Below are 21,455 nucleotides of genomic sequence, written 5' to 3' on the forward strand. Positions count from 1 at the left end.
CAGCGGCTGCTCTCAGAGGAGCTCAAATTACATAGATGCAGGGAAGAGAAATGGGTTGTGACTCCAAACATGGGACCTAAGCCAAGCCTCGTGGTTCGGCAGCTTTGTTTTCTTTTGTTGCACGGACTACAGAAAGTGTGTGACCCGCAGGCACCTCTGGCACTTAGAGCACTTAACCACTGTCTATTCTCAGCATTGCAAAGCTTCATTCAAATATCAACAGAAACATTTTAATTGTTCTTTTACACCACAAAAAATGTAATCAATATGACTGTTAATTCTCTATATGGTTGAGTGTTCAGGCATCAGGTCAGGCATCTATATTTAACCCTCTGAACCCCACGACCTGCCGGCAGGTTTAAAAGGTATGTTATATTAAGAAAGACCAAAAATTACACAATTTATGACAGCCAGAAACTGTAAAAATATAAAAGATCGTAATGATTCTGTGAAAAGAAAGAAATTCTGCACTTTTAGTGCAATAGGGAAACATTGATTGACTGACCTGAGACCAATACTGACAAACATGCAGTAAGTTTCCAACTAAACTGCAGGCTGGACCACAGAGGACATCGGACAGAAAGCACGCAGAGAAGTTTGTAGAGGTTGTAAAAAGGTAAATAGTTCAATATGTACACAATGTTGAGCCCGCTGTTTTTATCGATAACACTTGTGGGCACTTGGAAAAATGTGTTCTATGTAAAGATTCCATCTTTTTTTTATATTTGTAAAATAAATGATTACATAAATTCATCTTATGTATTTTTTATTTACAACATTATAACTGTGCTACACTGCACTAAAGACATTTAGGAGTTCTCCTGACTTGCAGCTGTGACTGTGTTGTTTCCATAGAGGTGTGGGATTTACTCCTGCAGTGGAAAATGAGCCCACAGTGAGTACAAATGTGACAGAAGCAAAAGAAAATGGCCAGGAGCTGCTCAGGGTGGACAGGGTTAATATATAAGCATGCATGTTACTCAAAAAAAAAAAAAAAAAAAAATCCTCTGAGTCACCAGAACAGCAGATGTGACACCAGAAGAGGATGGAAATAAAGAATGCAGCGAGTTGGGGAGAAGTGGCTATAAAAAGCCGTAACAGGGTACAACCGAGCGGGACACCGAACGCCTCGCACTCGGTCCTGTGGTTCGAGCTGGGGATTAACGGGTCTTTTCATGCTTTAGTGAAAGTAGGTAAAAAACCGCAGGTCCCGGACCACAAGACCACAGGCCCTGCCCATGCAGAGTGCAGGCCCATGACGGGAGATCTGAGCCTGCCAGCCAGCGTCTGGTCCTCATTCATCATCGCAAAATGGCACACAATTAGGAAATCATCTCTGCTCGGAGACTTTTCATATGACGCTCGCAGATTAATTTACCACACCGCACCACCCTAATTTGACAATAGGTCTTCTGGGCTCATTCGGCAAATGTCTGCAAAGATTTATGATGCCTAATAAGGTAAGTGACCTCAAGCACAAAGCCATTAAGTGGAAAAAGATACTCTTTAGTAGAAACGGGGCTTGCTCGCCTCAACAGAAGCTGCATGTTGCCACTGCTCCAAACAAACATCAATGAGAGACATGCGGTCAGAAAGTGATTCAAAAGAGGTGTCAAACTAATAAACGCAGTGTTGTGTAACGGTGCGAGCCAAGGTGCTCGGACGGCACCAGTACGCAAAATTCTTCTCAGCACTTGAACTCTTTGGCATTGTGAAATGGGCGGGCTTGTCGTTTTACAGTAAAAGCCAGACCGTAGCGGGAACTGCGCTTATAACGATAAATGCGCCACGATGTCTAATCTCTTCTCGACCTCCTCCGCATGACAACACTACAGTGCATAGAGAGTAAATATTCATCGACTGACTGGTGAGGTGTTGCATCACAGCGGAGTACAGTTCAAGCTGCATTGAGACACAACTTGGCCTACTTAAATAAACCCAGCACATGACCCAGCTCTGACATTTCAACATCAAAAAGAGACACGACTAAGTTTTGTCCAATCAAACCTGTAAGCTATTTGTGATTCACTCCGACACGAACAAAGAAGTATTGTTGTTTCAAACAGCGGCCCTTATCAGTTTCTATTTGATCAACAGGAGCTCTGTAAACGTTAGACGGGCTGGACCTGTGGCAAAAAGCAGAGGGGAATGGAAATAATGATGTGTTGATGGAAAGTAGCTGAGGGGAACGACACGAGGAGCTGCCACTGGTCACTGGCAAAAATGTACACGGCTAAGAATGGAACTATAAACATGAATCTGATCATTAATGTCAGACAGTTTCTCTGAATGTTGTGGAAATGTTTTACGGGGAATACGTTAGTGTTCCTTAAGTTCGTGGGAGATGTAGATGCACCTATTTGAGGGGTGTTTATTTTATGTTTTACAATTAAAAATGTGAAATTTATGACCATTATTATTACTACCATGTGTGCGTTGTATGGGCAGAGGTTTTATGGTGTTACTTTAAACAATTAAGCTGCTGATTAATTTTGCAATTAATCAATAATACTGAAAATTCTCAGAGCCAAATATGAAGTCTTTGCTTGTTTTGTTTAATCAGCATTTCAAATATAATGCATTTACATTAATATAAAACAGGTAAAAGCAGCAATTGCTTTCCTTTGAAGCTGAGGTTCAATGTTGAACCTGGAGATGTTTTGACTTTGACAATTAATGTATTTTCAAAAGTGTAACAATTAACCATTTTATCACTGTGACATTTAAAGGGAATCCAGGATTTTCAGGATTCAGCACCACGATATGTAGCCTGATGGTCCTGGATCAGGCCGAGGTGGACTCAAAATTGTATGAGACCAGTTGTGCCACAAAGAATCAAATATATTAGTACAAAATTATAACAAAATGCTGCTTACTTCTTTGACAGTGGTTCTGCGTCCAGCAGCGTTCGCTGAAGTGTCCGTTGATGGTGGTCGTCTGGCAGGTGGTCTTTCCTACAGCCGCCCCTGGACACACGTCGCCACACTCTCTGTCGTTCTTGTTGGCCATGATGTAGTTGTCCTCCACCGTGTCCAGGATTTTGGACCAGTCCAGTGTGGAGAGATAGCAGAGATCGGGGTTCTTCTCAATTCTCACGGCTCCTCTGGTGATATTCATCAAGCTATGGAGGCCGATCTCTCGCAGCTGGAGCATCTCGAACACCACCAGAGCGTAGTTGAAGAACAGGTTGTTGCCTCTGATGACCGTCAGGTTGGGGAAGAGATCTGTGAGGGTCTCCAGGCCGTACACTCTGAAGAGCAACAGGTAGTCTGTGACCACCGTCAGCTTGGGGAAACTGAGGCCTCGGAAATCCTCGGGCTTGGTCCTGAACATGAGCAGGATCTTCAGGTGACCTTCGATCACAGTACAGTTCTCGAGCGACTGCAGGTTGGTCACATTGTTGCGGATGTCCTTACTTGGACAAACTGAAAGACACAGAAAGACACAGACAGGCTCTTTAGAAACTAATTGAAAATTATGAAATGAGTTCAAACTAATCTCAGATGATATTGAGGGTAAAGGTTGAAATGTACAGTACAGTCTTGTGGTAACTAAAAGGTATTACAGAAAATAAAATATTTTGGGTCTCAGGGATGAGCACAAAAAAAATTCCTAAAGACAATTTATCTTCTGCCGTCGTCTGTGGATTACGATTGCAGAACGTGACTGATGGATTACACAAGATGTCTGCTCTCTGAACGGGAAAAAACAAGGTTGAAGAAGTCAGACATGGTCTCGAGGAGGGGGAAAAAATAGATCTCCTGATAATTAGAGGGGATATTTCACTGAAAAATATGTGGTTATGTCTCTAACTTTGATGAAGACCAGACCATCTTCACTGACATTTTGTTTAGCAACCACATATCTGGCTGTAAGCCACCGTCAAATATGGAGCGCTGTCATCAGCGTGAGGCTGTGCTCATCCTTGGTTACGCCGAGTTGATTTGTTGAGTTGCTACTGTAACTCAAGACCTTAAAAAACATTAGCTAATGTATAAAAATATTTGTCTGTGAGGGTTATTGAAGCACTAAGGCTCATGTATTCTACCAGGAGTAGATTTGTGGCTTTCTCAGTCCTCATCCAGACACAGAATCCTGTTTGATGAGAAATTTCTTGACTATGTTGTTATGCAGACGAGTTAAAAAAAAATTCTGTCTCGACAGTTTTAAATTGTACTGTATTACAATGACGCAATACGAGAGACGAATGTGAGGCTGCAACAAACTACTACTAATAATTTTGTTTTCTTCAGCATATTAATCACTTTCTAATCAACGGAAGATGTTTTAAAACCACCTGCTTTGCTCACACACAGTCCTAAACTCTAGTGCTACAGTATAATTTAAAGTATGTAAAATTGAGACAAGCAGCAAATCTTCTCATTGGGGAAGCTTGATGCTGCAAAAAGTCTGGACTTTTTGTTTGGAAAAAAAAATACAATCCAGGGGATCCCGGCCTTTATAAGGCCTTGAAGCAGCCACCTGAGCTGAACCATTATCCAAAAGCATTGTGAAAAATGAACTTTTTAACAAACATTTTGTCTTTAAGCTTTTTTTTTTTTTTCTCGACGGTGTGCATTTATTACCTGGTCTAACTTTTCCAAATTGTTGGAAAATTTTGCACATATTTAGTACTAATAATAAAGTATGTGAAATTGCATATATATATATATAAAAAATAAAAAAATAAAAACTTAAGAAAAACTCTGCAGTTAATCAATACTCCAAAAATGTGATAAATAGTTTTCTTTCCGATGGTTAAATGATCAATTATCGAACCGTTATCGCTCTACTTGTACGTCCAATGCGCTACAATTGCAGATTATTTCGCAAAGTACATCAAACACTATCGGCCAAGTGTATGGAAAAGGCTGACAGTGATGAGGATCTCCTCAACCTTCGCCTCTGGACATCAGCCAAACTCTTCAGCATATATGTTCCACGTGACATAACATGCGTAATGATGGCAATGAAAATATTTTCCTTTGTAGGTGCAACGTGGGACATTGCAGCCTCGATTTTACAGTTCACAAGTCATGGGCACAACTGGAGGTGTGCGGCCTGGGGAGAGGACTGTGTTTGTCCACCGGCCGGCCCACCGGTGGAGCTGGCCGCATCAGGCCGAGTGGTCAGCCATGTGGACAAGAGGTATAACAGCTAGGCGTGCACCTCTTTATGGCAGCGGCTCATTTTACACCTTCTGTTGCATAACAGTACAAGACAACCAGCGCACACGCACACGCCGTGTCCAATCACCGAGTGTCCAAACAACAAGCTTTTCACTCCCTGACCTTAAGCAGAAAGTTCACTCTGCATCAATTACCTGGAGTTCAGCCTACAACTGTGAGGCTTGTTTCGAACGCAGGGTAAAAGTTCTAACCAGTTTCGACCGCAGCTTGTTAAAAGGCACATTTCTCTTTTTAAACATGCATGTTGACCCACAATCCTTTGATCTCAAAATATTAAACACATGAATCTGATGGAAACTGACAGGAGTCTGCAGCCTCCTGTAGATCATAACACATTTACAGCTACGAAGAGGCTCTCCCCGTCTCGCACAAGGCCCCACACAGTCAAACAAAACCATTAAACGAACAAACACCGCTGAAGTGCACAGTATGTAGGGACGGCGGTTCTGTAGTCGCGCTAAAGTCAAACAGCAGAGTACTAAGTGACCCTGCGGAGAAGGCGAATAATCACAGGGCGGCGAGTCCGGGCTCCTATCAGTGTACACTTTCAGCCAGGCCAGTATTTTTAGCAGCACATTCCCAATAGAGAATCTAATACACTCCAGTCGTACCGATAGTGGCTCACAGTGGAAACTAGAACATAGCAGCTCTGATGTGTAAGTGAGGAATTTCAAAGCGGCAGCGGAAAAAGAACCGTATGAGCCGACTTCTCCACGTGTGAACACTTTGTTCAGAAAAGAAACTTTGGCAGAAGTAGAAATAGTTTTTTTTTTTAAAAATTTCTCTTCAGTGTGGAGCATTTCAACTCGGTCCATGACGACACAACGCAACTCAAGCAAAACAAACCCACTGCATCTTTGAATTTAAATGCTCCCTGTATTGTTGGGAAAGAAAAAAAAACAAAAACACGATACATCACAAAGGTTACTATGGTGACAAGGCCAGCTCTAGGTCTCCATACATTCCTTGCTCTGGGCCAGAGGAGAATGAAAACACGAGCACGGCGCGCCGAAGCATCAATGGGAGTCATTGAGATGGAAGATTTCTACTGACCGCTGCCATCAAAATTCTCTTCCCGCCTCCACCTTTGACAGGGAGGAACTCTTAGGGTTAAAAAGAAAAATAACTGTTAACAATTATAATAGGTACGACAACCAGACAGGACGGGAGCTTAAAATTGGATTTTGGTTTGTTGGTTATCATTTAAAGATCAAACAATCATGCTAAAACTTTTAATCCCCGATTACACATCACTACGAGTCTGGATTGGTTATTCGGATGAGGAAAACTTCAGAACATTTTTAGTAAAGAAATTAAAAATGTTTTCTGGTTTCAGCTTCACCAATTAGAGAAGTTGCTGCTTTTCCTCATCATAAATCACTGTCAAATTTATATTATTTTTTGTCTTGTTTGGGCTTGTGAACAAAACAAAACATTTGAAGACAACACCGTGGGCAAGTTTTGATGGTTATGTAATTAGTGGAAAAACTAATAAACAATAATGAAAATAATTTTTAAAGCTTATTTTTATCATTTATTTATAGTAGATTCTCTTTCTATGGTTAATTCTTTAATGATTTGGCCTCTAAAACAAAAAAACAGAAAAAAAAAACCTCCATCACGATATCTTACAACTTAAATTTGTCATTATACGTCTTATGTTTGTCCGACCAACAGTCAAAACCTAAAAACATTTGATTTACAGTCATGTTATAGGCAAGGAAAAGCATAAATGTGTAGTATTTAAGAAGCTCGAACCATCAAATCTTTGGCACTTTGCTTGAAAAATGACTTCAGCAATTAACAGAACCGTAGCAGATTCATTTTCCGTTGATCAACTCCTCAACTAATCGCTTTAAAAGCTCCACTCCACATTTTTGCATTCAGATCCAATCTGTGACGTTTGAAGGTGGTCTGGTTCACATTGATTAGACCGCAATCAAAGTCAATCGCGCCAAATGGAAATCCATAGAGCTTGATCACATTTGAGAGAAGAAAACAAATCCACACACAAGCTCTGACAGCTGACCTCCGCGACCCCGCTTACGCAATTTCCACGTGACGAGTCTGATGCCGACATGAAAGCAAGACAAACGAACACGGCCCCATCATTAATAAATGCATTGACAGCTATTACGTATCGTCCTAAATCCAGACAGATATACCATCGCCAGATGTAAATCATGTCTAGGTCACAAGATGGACCTAAATATAAATCAGCGAGCGCTGACCTATAGTAAAACCTGTTGAAGCGTTAACGCAGAACACAAATAATATCTGTATCAAAAGGAGGCAGCTCTGCACAGCCCGAACATGACAATCTGTCCACTCTGAACCCAGCGGCACAGCGTTCAACCCCGCAATCCTTTCACTACAAGCATCGACAGGCTTCTGATCTCGAGGAGGAAGTGGATGAGGATGGGGGGTGGGGGGAGGGCGTGCTACAGGTTGTTAGACTGATGGTGCATATTATCGCTGGGCCTCAGAGAGAACTGAGGCCTCAATAAGCATGCAGGAACACAAACACTCTGTGATTGCGACACTTCCCCTTTCCAAGGTTTCGCTGTTCTGTTGTTTTCCCAATCCCCGGGCTAAAAACGAACCGAAGATCCACAAAATGCAGAGGTCACCGAGATACACGTTTCCAAACTGACATGTGATATAGTTCACTTTAAGAAGGGCTGTAAAACCTAATCATCAGCTGTCCCTTTTTAAATTATACTGTGAGCATTAACGCAACTTCCTATTCTCTCTTCTGAACGGGTGAAGTAACAGAAAACATGGTCCTGTTTTAATGTGACATCACGGACAGTTGCTTCAGCTCAAAGCCGAGTTCAATAAGTCACCATACAATCATTTAAACTTGACAAGTTCTCAGCAGCAATTACTTTGTGAAGAAGTTTGTCATCTTTTTAAATGCACACGATCTGCTATCACAGCGGTCAGAACGTGACATTACTACACCTCGAACAAACACAACCTTTTTGGGCAGTTGGTCAAGAGTCAAGGTTGTCCTGAACCGCGTAGGCTCTCCTATAAATGTCATGTTAGCAGGTGCTGGGGTCAAGTAGGGTATTCAAATGTCCCAGCTGTTTGTTACAGGCGACACGGAGAGCACAGCACATTAACAATAGTGTATAAAAGACCAGGGAATAAGTTTAGACCGGGGTAATTCACGTCCCAGGCTTTAAATAGAGTGAAACTGAGGCAAAGAGAGACCACAAAATCCCCTGCTGGGACTGTGATGTGTATACTGTGGGTCTGGACCAAAGATCATTTGGTTGTCCACCAAACTTACACGTTATTCTCTTTCTTTTTGCGAGCAAGACAATCCATTTTATGTAATAAAAAAGAAATAATCACAACCTTTACATTTAGGACGTCTTTTACTTTAAAAAAAAAATCCCGTGAGACAGTGCTATCATTTGACACTAAAAATGGCAAGAGTCATGCTGAAACAGCTACCACCAAGTTTACTACCCGCCTTTATCATCAGGATTCATTACTGCCTTAAGGACAACACCTTAAAGACAACACTGGCAGCGAGGTAATAATTACCTCCGCAGTGCAAGGAGCACAATAACAAGGATATTTCATTTTAAGGGTCACGGTGTCAAAGGTAAAGATCTGTCACAACAAGATTTCTTTGGCAGACGCATGTGTGGACAACATGAAGGAGCGCCGGAGTGCCAGATCACTCCATTTCCAAGTATTAAATCATTTTCAAACATGAACTTGTCAAGCGGGATTAGGTCTGCCATTGTTGAGGGTGACAAGTGCAAAAATCATTCTATTGTACACATGCCAGATGCACTCATGACTTTGGTGCTTGAGATCACAGTGGCAGTTTGTGGGCAGTGTTTTTGGAGAGGTGACAGTTTCATCGCTTTGCGAACGCTCTCCTCATCGGGAGGCGTAAATCACGGGTGCCTGGTCGCTCGGCTCGCTGCCCGATTACGAGGCTTGTTCTGACCGGACCGGTGCTCAACAGCGGGGTGTCGGTGGGTCCGTGGCGAGCCCCCGCTGTCTGACACTCTCAAAGGGATGTGTTATCGTGGCACAACAATAGCCCGACCACCTGAGACCTCCACGCTCAATGTAAGGTGAACCAAGCGGGGAGCTGCTTGTGCCTTTCATGTGGTGCCCATTACACCCAAGATACGTAGAAAATTATCCTACAAAGTTAACTAATACCTCTATGTTTCCTCTGTTAGCTCAGGATATTAATAACACGATACAGAGGGCAACATTCAATAAACTTACAATAAAAACCGTTATCATTATATGCCTAAGAAGCTAAATATATCTCTTAAAGCGCAAGAGGTTTGCAAAACAGAAATCAGACAACCTAAACAGGTTAAAACACACAAAATACCATAAGCAAATGCAAAGACTACCAAAAGCTACGAGAGCTTGACCATTCAAGAATCAGGCTTCCTGATGGACGAGGGGTTTGGACGCATACTATGTGGGCCATGTGCTCTGGGCAGTGAGTTGCTGGTTCGAGTTCCGGCCAGAAATAGCTTTTCCTGCATGTGTTTCTCCAGCTCTCGTCCCAATTTCCCTGCCTGTACTTCACGGTCTCCAGCCAATAAAAGGCAAACAATACCCCAAAATATTTAGACTAAAAAGAGTCAAATAGCTTTGGAATAGCGGTAATGTTTAGGAGTCAAATACTTTGTTTCATGTCCTATAAACTGAACACGGACAACATTTCCAGCTACTATCTCCGTTAGGAAACTGTGGTGCAACTGGAGAAGCTCCTAAAAAAAAAACAAAAAAAAAACCTCTTTCATCGTGCAGCACCATTTTTTTTTTGGAGATACCTGCGATATGGACGTTAAGTGTTGTTAAACAACCTGCTGGCTTTTTTTATTTTTTTTTTCTTCTTCTTCTTCTTAATTCACCAGGTATTTAGTTTTCAGAACAACTGGGATGTTACAACACGACAGGTCCAAGCAGGCTGTAAGTATAAAATACACAACATTTAAGAAAAAGAGACCCATTTGCAGCTTCATGGAGGAACTGCCTCTAAAATTTTCAATGGCCAGTTTGATGCTGAATAAATTAAATCAATTCACAGCGCCACTAAATATAAGCTGCCATTAATTAGTGAAATTTTCCATCAAGCTGAGCTGGACAGCGTTCAACAAGTAGCTCAGAAGATTTCCTGACTTCGACGCTGGTCAGTGGGGCTTATGAAATCGGCCAGTGTGAGGCCCAGGTTCCAGTCTTCCCTTCTGTGGTTCACTCTCCAGTCTGAGAGGAGCGAGAGGGGTGGGTGGATGGGTGGATGGGTGGGGGTGGAGGGCGGCACAATTACACAACTTGCTTTTGTTTCACGTCTTAAAAATTCTCGCTCAAACTGGTTCGATGACATCCCTTCGTTCGCCCCTCACTAAAAAAAAAAGCCGATGAAAGGTGAGAGAGCCCGAGCTTTTTCTTTTGTCAAACTACCAGTGAGTCGTGAGTTTCAAAAGTCACCTGAGGATACAGCCTGTATGCACATACGGTGTACAAATGTGTAATGCTGTACATGGGAGGAGCTTTTGTTAATCAGTCAAATAAAATTATATTTACTGTTTATGTGCTCGTGTGTCAAAGAATTGCAACATAAGACAAGTTGTTGTTGTTTTTTTTTTATAGTATTGACAAGACATCATCTAAAAGTATTTATAACATTTTACAACTGTGCCCCAAAAATAAACACACATGGATGTCTTGATGGAAACTGTTCTTTTGTATGCATGTGTAATTAATTTGGCCAAATGTACTTCCGCTGCATATAAACGGGGCATTATAATCTTATTTTGATATTGAAATTGGTTTTGATTTGGTTTTATTGCCTCGCAGTTATTTTTAAATCGATACTTTGGGAGGGAATCTCAGTGTAAAACTCAAAACCAAAGTAATGACAGATGTGACTGAACACAAGCCAATGTTCTTCAAGCTCGATTTCAACATTTTATACCGACTTGACAGCAAGAAAACCACGAGAGGCAGTTTACAGCCGAGCGAGTTTAAAAAAAAAAAAAAAAATCTTCCATAAATCACCTGATGACCTCCAATGAATCATCTGCTCAGATTAAAAGTGTCATTTCCTGGTACAGGGGGCAACGAGTGTGATCTGTGTAAATGACACATGTACAACGCTGCTCTCAGTTGTTGTCATCTGTGAAAAAAAAAAAAAAAAAAAGTACTCCTACTGTACATCTGATTACAAGCAAGTAACCCAACAGTTTTGCTCCACGTTTCTTCATAACTAAGACCAATATTTGCTTAAAGTAAAGATCCCAGCAGCTAGTGTGTGTGTGTGTGGGGGGGGGGGGGTGTCCACTGGTGATTGAGAAATGTGTGAATGTCTCCTGGCGATTGCAAACGCGTTCATTCATTCTTATCACCCGGGCTGGTGAATATAAAGGGATTGTCAGGAGCTGTAAAGGGGGCTTATTGTCACATTCCTGCACTGACCACAGCAACAAGCCGGGCTTTCGCATCTACAATAACAGCTCCATTAATTCTGCTCCATTCTCGGATTCCTCGCTTTTAATTGGGGCAAAAACATTTTGTTTACAGTTCCCGCTGCCGATAAGTGTTAACCTTTGTCCCTTCAACGCAGTGGCTGTCTGCAACACCCCCCCCTCCACCCCCCCCGTTGCTTGCCTGCGCGTTTTTTATCAATCCACCATCACTAACAAAACAAAACAAAACAAAAAAAAAAACCCCAAAAAATCAGTTTGCCAGTATTGCAGCAGGCATCTGCACTAAATCTATAGTATTTTCTCTGCATATGTATTTCATTTTTAAACGCAAAGAATGCCGTGTAGAGTTGTTGTTTTTTTTTTTAAAGTTGCATGTGAATTATTGTCATAATTATTTAGGTCATACCCTGTTTAAAACACAAGAAATAAACATATATTTAATCAATCTGACGCTATCTCGACACAATCAAAGAACGTGCAGAGGTGTTTTTGTTTTTTTCGATTTCAGTGTCAACCCCCCCCCCCCTCCCCCCCCTCACCTGCATCGGGCAAGATATTGCGCAATGGCTTCACCAACATTTGTATTTTCTTTGATCAAACGTGAACGTCATTTTATTATTTCTGCCCGCTTCGTTTATTGCATAACTCCTCGTTTTATTCTGTGTAAACACATGTGACCGCACAATGTTACACAATAAAAAAATAATAAAAAAAAAATAAACGTGTTCATCGTAAGTGAGATTAAAAAAAAAGGTGATAATCGGTGGGTACTTACTCTCTCCAGCCGCTCGATGACAGCTCATCACAAAGACCGCGGCCAAAACAAAACACAAAGTCCGGAGCCACATCACTGACTCGGGGGGTAAGAAACCCTTCAAAACACGCAATAATCCCGGAGAGGAGGAGGAGGAGGAGGAGGAGGACAGGTCCGACTGGGAGAGGGGAAAAAAAAAAAAAAAACGTCTTCAGGAAACTGGTTTTGTTGTGCGGCGTGGACCAACAGGTAAACAAAAATAAATAAAAGACATCCCGGAAGATGGGCGGAGGAACGAGTCCAACGTGTTCAGTCAAACACAAGCTAACGCTGCTGCTGCTGCTAAAGTTAGCCACCTCATGCAAAACCACCGTGAACAAACACCAGCGCGGGGACGACGAAAAGGGGGGGGGGGGCGGTGGGGGCTTTCTCTCCGCGGCTTTAAACCCTTCGCTTAGTTGAACAGTTGATTTTTGTCCGCGCCCGTAAAAAAAAAAACAAAAAAAGAAAAAAGAGTAAATAAAGAGACTTTTGTTGGCCGTGAAAGCTAAGCTCGCGTTAGCAGCCTTTTTTTTTTTTTAGCCCTGGCTCCGCCGCTCCGGTCAGGCCCACAAAGCGAAGTTTGGCCGCTGCCTTTCAGCAAAAAAAAAAAAAACAACCCTCTCAATTAATTTTTAACTTTTAAGAAATGTCACGCGTACCCGCACCGGCTGTAATTCAATCTTCTCGTCAGAAAGAAAAAAAAAAAAAAAAAAAAGGGGGACGCGTGCGTGAAAAGCTTCGTTTAAAAAAAAAAAAAAAAAAAAAAAAAAAGCGCTCTTTAGTTTTTTTAAAATCGGGAGAGGTTGTTGTGTTTTTCTTTTTTTTTTTTCTTTTTTTTTTTTTTTGGATCCGTTTGCTGCTGACTCGATGGTTGTGGCATGCGTGGCGTTACGTTAGCGTGTCTTTCGTAAAAAAAATTATTAAAAAAATAATAATAATAATAATATTAAAAAAAAAAAAAAAAAAAACAACCTCACTCAAGTCCAGCAGCGACAAACCAAACAACACAAGCCTGTTAAACTCGTGAAATAAAAGTCCGTGGTTTTTTTTTTTTTTTCCGGCCAGGTGTGTTTTGTTTTTGTTTTTGCTCCAAAAGCTCCGCGTCCAGTCACTGCAGATATTTCAGTGAGACCTCCAGTCTGCGAAAAAGCTGACAGACAAGACTTCGTCCGGCGACTCGGCAGATATCCCCTCTCCTTTTTTTTTTTTTTTTTTTTTCTATGTTTGGAAATCAGAAAATGCTCCAGCGTGTGTTCATGCTTTCTTGCACAGCTGTGTGGCTACGCGACAGCTGCGTTTTGCGAAGCGGCTGAAAGAGAGAAAAAAAAAAGGTGGAGTTTCCAGGGGATTTTGTTTGTTTGTTTGTTTGTTTTTTGGTTGCTCCTTTTCTTCTTCCAGAGACAGAGGTAGATTGTAGAGTCTCCCAGGTCCTGTAGGATCCCCCTTCTTCCAGCCTCTCTCCGCCAGTAAACAAACCCTGCCGGTGAGCCAGATGGGCTTCAGGGGAAATACGGACTGGAGCTTATTGGATTACACAACAAACTGATCCCACTGTCATGTGGTAACGCGTTCAAAAGCAACACGGTTAACTCCTGCAAGTAATTTATAAAACACCGGATCTGTCAGTTTCACAAAGATGCTATCGATTTATCTCCACGTGCAAACTAAAATCGCCACGAGGCGCGCGAGAACTGTCAATCAATCAACATGGACAGAAAAAAAAAAATAATAATTAGGGCACCATTCATCCCTCTTTAAGTGGTTTGTACTCAAAATGCAGAAGAAAGACCGATGATTTCTTTCTTTGTTTATAAACTAAATATAATTGCGTTTTAAAAGATTTCTTAAATCTTTTAAAGTTGTCAACTCGGTTCGTACAGACCAAACACATTCATTAATTGAGAAAATAATCTCCAGAATAATTAATACTCTGAACTACTGAGAAAATACTAAACCTTTTTTAAAGTAACATTTATGATGATGATTATTAATAATATTATTATTAATAATAATAATAGTAATGTTATAATAATATAATGATAATAAAAAAGATAAATTAACTGCTAATCTTAACAAATACAAACAATAACGAATATTACAATACAAAGGAATATTTTCCACATTTTTTAAATAAATCAGTCAGAATAAATCTGTTTATTTGTTTTGTTTCAGTTAACGGTTTCTGATCATTACCATCAAAATATAGGCCTAATTTTTCACGGACCGCACACTTTCCTCCCGGCCGCGCCTCCTCCCTGAACAGAAACAAAGGCAGATCAACAAGACACATGACAGCACGTAGCTGAGTAAAACTCAAGTCCGCTGTTAGATCCAGTCAGTTGTGAGTGTGAGAATTAATTCTGGATTTTGAAAACAGAAATTTGCCAAAAAGTCTGAACTCTGAAGGTCCACTTACCAGTTTTTCCAGAGCTTTTAGTCATCCTCGGGAGACGCTCAGTTGTCATAGAGTGACTTTAAGTTTTAACATAACATACATGAGCGCCTCTAAACTATTTTATTACATAGCACCTCACATTTTTGAATACAAGTTTCATTGTTTGACCGGACTGAGATAACACATTTAATGACAAATAATAACCTCAAACCACACATTTATTTTCCACGATAGGCTGCACAAGAAAGAATTAACAAGGCATAGAGCAGTTTGTGTCTTTAATGCTGTGAAAACTTAAGTTGAGGTTATATCCTTCATATTCACACATATAAAGCTCCTTTGTACATTCATAAATTTGACTGTTATCTTCCTTCATATTTAATGCAGGACCACATGCTACGAGGAAAGACGTAGTCTAAAAATCCAGCCTCCATTTCCATCCTGCCTGGTTCTTTCTTCTGTGCGTGTTTTCAAATGAAGAAGATTCTGTTATTTTAGGAAACGGAGGGGGAAAAAAACGAGTAAGGAAAATCTGCGTGCAATCCAACCATTGTTTAAAAAAAAAAAAGGAACTTGATTCTCCTTTTGATCCTGCAATGTTCTCACACTCAGACCGAATAATAGAAATAAGACACGCACATGCACACCGGGATTACGTATTTCACACTAAACTCACAACTGCGCTCCGAGAGGCTGAAAATATCCGAGATTGTTCTTTCTGGCATGTTTGTGTGCGCTGCATTTGTGCCACAATGCCAACTCCATCAGCACCGCTAACTCACTACCTGTTTACATCCTCCATCAAAGCAGCAGCAGATAATCATGTCCTGTTGTTTGTTGAACCAAAATAGAACTTAATGGATTTCTCAGAGTTGCTTTTACAGGATTCCTGCATCTCTTGTTTTCATCGGTTGATTCTGAAACATTATTATTTTATTTTTTCCGAGAGTTGTCTGCAAAGCAGGCGCGACGACCACAAACAACTGTCTGCTGATGATTGAGAGGGATCTTGTGAAAAAAAAAACAGGATTTATTTACCACGGTGTGTGATGACAGGAAGATTTAGAGGGAATGTACACTACAACAAGCGGTGGGGTCAAAAGGTGACGCCTCAACAAGAGAGAGAAAGCAGCACAGGAGTAATTAGCCGCTGAGCTGATTGGACTGTCGTGTAACGCAGGAATAGGTTGCACTATAAATGAAGCGCGGCTAAATTGCGCTGCTGTGGATTCTGTATTTTAAGCATAATCCCGTATCGAGTGTACAGTCTGTAGGAGTGAGATGACTTAATGGGATTAAAACCTATAGTGAGTGGCTGGATAAAGCCATGTCCCACTTCCCATTGACCCTTATTTTTTTTTTTATTTTTGCCTCGCTTTAAAAAAAATATCACAGGGAGAAGTTTCGATTCCGTCAGATTTCCACCTTTTCTCTGGTATTTTGAGCTTCTGATGAATGTCCTGCAGAAGATGACATTTCCTTAAAAAAAAAAACCAACAACGATGTGTCCATTTGATTTGTGTACGGGGTTATTGATACATGGGCACATGTAATCACACAATTTTAATAAAAAAATACTCTTAAAAAGAGTTTAACAGTGAACAAAATAGAATAAAATGCCCTCCAAAACAATAAAAAATGATAATAGCTCTAAAAATATATCGTCATCCAGATGCTGAAAAAAGTCCTGAATAGTTTGTTTGTTTGTTTGTTTTTTTTAGCTGTCTCTGATTGTCTTACAACCCTCCAAACTACACACTTTTTCCTCGTGAATATTATCGATTCTGTTAAAAGTCTACAGCCACAGAAAGTTTTCTGCAAGGTCTTTGGCCAGTTGTTTATATAGCCTATTTTTTTTTTTTTATTATGACAATACTTTTTCTGCATGTTCGAATAACGGCAAACTTTTAATAGAGTTAACATTAAAACGCAAATTATTTCTGTGGAAAAAAAAAAAGACTACTAAAATGCCTGACCCTTTTTGCAGGATGAAATTATTTTCAGTACATGTTGTCTCCAGTTAAAAGCAGTAACCAGCAGCAGCGTACGTACCCTGCTTTGCTATTTTGTCCCGATTAGGATCATTATGGCTTCGAACCATTGACGTGTTATTGAAGCCGAGATGAACAAAAAAACAAATGACTCATGGACACGTGATGTGAAATGCTGCTCGAGACTAAAATAGTTGTTTTTGAGCTGTTACAAATCTGACAGCCTCCTAATCCCGACCTCTCGGGTCAGGTCAAACCACTGGGTCAGCCCGATGAGACTGGAGCAGAAACAATGCATAAACATGGCTGCAAGGTGGCCGCCACCGTCTTTTAATGGACGGGCGGTTTAAAGTCCAAATCCGAGGATCGATGCTGCTGCAACGCTTAAAAGGACCAAAACAACGTTGTTGTTTTTTTTGACAGTTTAATATAAGTCACATATTCTTGGTGATACTTGAGTTGACTGAAATGGAACAAAACCATAGTGTAAGAATAGTATTTCAAATTCCACTTAAGTAAAAGCACACCAACAATCAACCCCAAAAATATGTCAGAATAAATTGCCCTAAACTACACTAAATGTTTTAAGTTTTGAGTAAAAAGATTTGGACTTTTTAATGACTCATTATGTCAGATAGGTAGGTAGGTAGGTATTTACTTTATTAATCCCCGAGGGGAAATTTTTTAACTGAGAAGATGAATAAATATTTTATTTGAGGTGAATGAAAACTCGGGAGTCATGGCAACTAATTATATTCGAGTCGATTTAATAAGCACTTGAATGTAGCTGCGATCAAAGGGTACATGTAATCCTAATATTTAAATTCTCAAAACATTACACTTTTCAGTTCAACTAAAAAACTTTAGAGTAATCCATTATCTTAATCATTTTGAGTTCTGTTAACTTTTTTGTATTTAGTTAAAAATGGAAGTTGATCTCTATAAATGCATAATCTTTTGTAGGATAATACTGTTAATCTGAAAAGTTTTTAGGCAGTGCGGAGTACTTTGCTTTGGATCAATTATAACGAAAAGTTCATTATTTACATATGAAATGCAATGGAGTAGAAAAATAAAGTTACATAAATGGAAATATTCAAGTAAAATACATACAGTGTGTAAAATAAAATACACACTGGAAAAAATGACAACAATCTTTATCTCCAATAGCTTTTTAAACTGCATAAAAAAAAATGGAATCCAAAAAAAAATAAATCTAAAAAGTAGAACCCTAAAATATTTCAAACCATCAAACTGAATGCTAATGCTAATGCTGAATTTACGCCAATGATTTCAAACCATTTTGGTAAGACTGGAACAAGTCACAGCTGCAGAGTTTCCTGTCAGAGTGACCTGAAGTTGCTTTGTGTTGTAATCCCACTTGTGGCAATAAGTCCTCTTCCGCGCTGCCTTCAAGGAAACTTCAACATCCAGTATTTACATGTTGGCTGTCGAAAGGCATTGCTTTCACCAGCCGCATTGTCTGGAAATCAGTCCCGGAAGGCAAAAACAATAGGGAAACATGGATGTCCTGGAAAGAACTATGAATAATAATTAAAAAATGATTCTTGCTCAAGCATTAAAAAAAAAAAAAAAAAAAAAAAGTCACTGGGCTGACAAATGACAAACAACACATAACATGTGGAAACTGTGTTTTTAAGTATGGGTCGAGAATTAAAATAAAATAAACAATAAAACTCCGAATGATATAAAAAGTATTTGTAAGGGAAATGAAAGGGATATTTTTGGACCACCAGAGGAGAGAAGCATCAAACCGAGAGAGCGCATTTGTTTTGCTATTTATAACATACAGCAGAGAACAACATTATCGTCCTGGCAGATTAGTGTTTGATGAACACAAATCCACCCTTTAGCTTTGTTTTGGTCTCGCTAATGTCAGACCGTCTTTCTCTAGCTACCGTTTGATGCCGGGCAGGTTATTTACAGGCGGTTTATCGGAGATTTCTTTTTTAGTTATAACAAATCAGATCAGTCAGACTAATATCCCTGGGTTCATCATTCCAAGAAACATTACAATTAAGGAATCTGACTCCGTATAAAAAAAAATAAAAAAAAAAGAGAGAAAAGAATAAAAAGCTTCTAAATATGTCTAAAAATAAATGAAAGCGTGACAGCTCGGGAGTTAAATCAACAAAGTACGTTTATCATCAGGTTTTAATTGAGAGTCGGGGACAGCTGAGAGCGCTCTGTTGAATACAGCTCATGGTGTGCTGTGGAAACCGGTGGGAAGCAACATAACGGATGTGATCCGTGGTTAAAAGCTTCACAGATGCACCGGAGCCGTCGCTCACAGCACAGGTGCACCGGTTTGCGTTGTGCGCGTCCTCTCTCCGTAATGACATAAATCTGCTTGAAATGATCACCTTACTGCAGGGAGGGATTAAAGTGCTCTTACATAAAAGCTGAAGCTGCACTTTCTACCTTTTTTTTTTTTTTTTTTACCTGATTCCAGAGACATATTGGTATGTAGGCAGGCGGCGCTCGGTTTGAACGTGACAGCAAAAACAACAGGGTCGGGGTTCAGGACGATAAGGGCGAGTCAGTCTGCGACTACGACATACTGAGGTTATTTTTTTTTTTCCCCTCAGAACACGCTATCTGTAAAAAGGTGCCGCAAGATATCCGAGAGGTTAAAAAAAAAAAAAAAAACGAGGAGTTTAAAAAATGCGAATAGCTATTTTTAAGCCTCGGAGGAGAAAGTCGGCGTCGCGCTCAGAGGCGCGGAGCCCCAGAGGCCCACACCTATCCCCCCCCCCCCCCCGAGTTAATCGTCAACCACAAGTGCCAGGAAGTCATGTGAGAACACATCGGCGGTCTCTGCTTACAGAACATGGGAAATCAGGCGCTGTGGCAGAGGTTAGAAACAAGACTCCGGGTGACGCAGGCCGGTTCGACCGGAGGAACAATGAAGTTCACGCGCGACCCGTCCCGGGGTTCTTCCTGGACGCCAGCGCGCCCGCCCTCGTTGTCGGGACCGGAGCGGGACCTTCGCCGCTTCCCCTTCCGCCGGTGCGTCCGCGGGGGCCGAGACACGCGGCTCCGAAGAAAGATTTCTTCCTGCCTGCAAAGACAATGCTTTTAAAGTTCTGAGGCCCGGTTTGACGGGACGCGCTCGCCCGTCTTGAGGTTAATGGACGCTCGCATCCGTAGCGATGGCGTCGCGGCCCGGGGCCGAGTGCGGGAGGGCTGGTTTTTCAAACATGGACGCGCTTCTTCCACTCTCGTGCACCCAACTGAAGCCTGGAAAGCAAATGTGCAACGACAGCGACTCTGCATCACAATACATTCCAGCAGCTCCCCGCCAACGGTCACGTGGCCTCTTTTTCATTGCACAACGCGAGCGCGAATACACGACAGGGAGACACCGGAGGGGCTCAGGGGCTCCTGCGCTCGGGCCTCGGAAGTCATCGGGAGCAGCTCCTTTCTGAAGCGCTCGGCGAAGTCGCTCTTGTTAAAAACACGCCCAACCCTTTTCCCTGCCGGAGAGCTGCCGGGTCCCGGACGAGGCCCCGTGCCCCCTAATTCCTGGAAAAGCTGGAACCTGCCGTTTGTCGATGCGCAGCTGACGGGCACCGGAGGCCGCACGTCTTAACGCGTTCCCCCGCTTCTTTTTTTCAGCGCCGCCAGCATTCTCACGCGGGAGAAGGTTACGTGTCGTTAAGATGTAGAGGGAACCAAAAATCATTGCGCGATAAGACAAAACGACAGCGGCGACGGGGTCGTTTCTTACGCAACCCGCTGGTTTACTGCGCCGCAGTCCGCTCGGTGATTATCGACGCTCGACACGACACCCCCCCCTCCCCCAATTGTGCCGGCGAGTCCCGTCATAACTGAAACCCGCCGCAGCACCCGGTGCTGTCAAGAGGGCTCATTAGAAAACAATGGCAACGGATTATGGATTAAGAGTTTTATTATTATCTCTTCTATCCCAGGTTAAGACCACGTTAACACCTGCTGCTCCACTTGGGACACTTGCGCGTACGTCATCATATTCCTGCTGAGACGAGGGAAACGCCGGCGAGACGGGAGACCGTTATTCTGCGAATGTAAAAAAAAAAAAAAAGGGGGGGGGGGGATGTTCAAGACGGTAGCCGACAGGTTCTCAATGTTCGTCTGCGCAGACTCGCCTTGCAAAAAGCAACTGCCGAGCTCACGTAGGAACACGTGAAGAGTGTGAAGACGGGAGGGGGGGGGGGGGGAAGGGGAGGGGGGCAGTAATGTGCTGGCATTTATGGAAATGGAAGAAGAAGAAGAAAAAAAAAAAGAAAAAAAGCTCCGTTCCCGACGACGCTCGAAAAAAAAATCTAAAAAGAAATCGGATCCGGTGTCAGCGCGATCAAAACGCTTTCAATCCTCGGTCGCAGTCACGTTACGCAGCTGATTTTTTTTTTGTTGTTTTTTTTTTTTTTTGTTGCAACACACTCAACAGAAGCTCAGGACAACATACAAACAAGCGAAACGAATCCTTCCATCAACAAATCTCTGTAAATAAAGGCACATTTTCAGATCTACATTACACAAGTCTTAATAGAAGAAGTAAAGGTTACCGCGTACCGTTCGCGGCGAACATTTTAGCGCGGC

The 21,455-nt window shown here is 41.6% G+C and overlaps 1 protein-coding gene across 1 annotated transcript in view; it reads right to left on the minus strand.

Moving 5' to 3' along the window:
- insra (insulin receptor a) overlaps window positions 1-13,166 on the minus strand; it is a 53,179-nt gene extending 40,013 nt beyond the window's left edge. The window contains exons 1-2 of the mRNA XM_069157796.1: window positions 12,447-13,166; window positions 2,877-3,425 (exon numbers count right to left, since the gene is read on the minus strand). Of these exons, the coding sequence (XP_069013897.1) occupies window positions 2,877-3,425; window positions 12,447-12,519 (622 nt within the window). The 5' untranslated portion in view covers window positions 12,520-13,166. The remainder of the gene's footprint in view (window positions 1-2,876; window positions 3,426-12,446) is intronic.
- Between the last annotated feature and the right edge of the window lie 8,289 nt (window positions 13,167-21,455).

The sequence above is a fragment of the Embiotoca jacksoni genome, unplaced genomic scaffold, assembly GCF_022577435.1.
Source record: "Embiotoca jacksoni isolate LCO1_2020_lvr unplaced genomic scaffold, fEmbJac1.0.p SCAF_22, whole genome shotgun sequence".
In the NCBI taxonomy this organism is placed as follows: domain Eukaryota; kingdom Metazoa; phylum Chordata; class Actinopteri; family Embiotocidae; genus Embiotoca; species Embiotoca jacksoni.